At 33.8% G+C, this 1,019-nt stretch overlaps 1 protein-coding gene across 1 annotated transcript in view; it reads right to left on the minus strand.

Annotated features, from left to right (window-relative positions):
* LOC122252642 (uncharacterized) overlaps positions 1 to 701 on the minus strand; it is a 1,680-nt gene extending 979 nt beyond the window's left edge. The window contains exon 1 of the mRNA XM_086538262.1: positions 561 to 701. Coding sequence (XP_086394388.1) covers positions 561 to 587 — 27 coding nt within the window. The 5' untranslated portion in view covers positions 588 to 701. The remainder of the gene's footprint in view (positions 1 to 560) is intronic.
* Positions 702 to 1,019: the final 318 nt, after the last annotated feature.

The raw sequence follows: 1,019 nt of genomic DNA on the forward strand, positions 1-1,019 counted from the left end.
CTGAATCACAGAAGAATATTAACTTTGCAAATACCACCCCTCCCAAATAAGAATAATTTCATAGTTCTATGAATATGAAGCACATAACAAGTTATCATATCATATAAAAGGTGAAGATCATAACTACATAAACTCCTCTTGCCAAAGGAATTTAAATGTGAAAACTGAATGTTTACCTTATTCTGAATATCATTCCTGGCATATAGATAAAGGAAAGCATAGCTGTTAGATTACTATAGAAAATCAAATGATACAAGAATGCCACAAATCTTTGAAAAAGCATGACCTTTAAAATACTGACCTTTATCTTTCTTCCAAGCTTATGCACTGTATATATATCATTAAAGACTAAGGTAAATATGATGAAAAGCCTGTAATGATGCTGATGATATCTTGTAAGTGCAATATTGAATATATATCAACTTCTAACTTGCAAGTGCACATAGGAAATTAACTTCACATCTGAGCAACACATAACTCAAGGTATAAAGTATAAAGAATAACCAACCTTCCAATAACAAATATACAGTTCACTATATCAAGAGCTATTTGCTACTTACAAATTCATGCAAAGTGTCCTTAATCATTTCCCAAACAGCTGACCGTTTTTTTTTTTTTGCCAGTCAGTTGAGGGTAATTATCCTTTACTAATTCTATCAGTCTTACGACACATTCAGTTGTCCAAATCCTTCCGCCGACTTCCCCTGAAATAAGATAGAAAAAAAATGAATTGGATCCAATGATATATAATAGAAAGTTTACATGGATAATACAAATATTTTACTTTATAAAAGATAACAGTCAGTATATCTTCTCATATTGAAAAGTATTTGGATTAATAAGCACCTGTTGCTTGAGGTTCTTCAAGAAATTCAGTTGGATCATCAGGTAGTTCCTCAGGATCCCCTATCAGCTCCACCTCCAGTGTTTCATTGCTGTTAATACTGCTAGGCTGTTCGGGACTTCCAAGAATGATATCAGGTGCCCAGGATGGCCCTGGCTGTGGGCTCCTCACAGTT

The sequence above is a fragment of the Penaeus japonicus genome, unplaced genomic scaffold, assembly GCF_977035675.1.
Source record: "Penaeus japonicus unplaced genomic scaffold, GWHDUDI00000001_assembly GWHDUDI00000007, whole genome shotgun sequence".
Taxonomy (NCBI): Eukaryota; Metazoa; Arthropoda; class Malacostraca; order Decapoda; family Penaeidae; genus Penaeus; species Penaeus japonicus.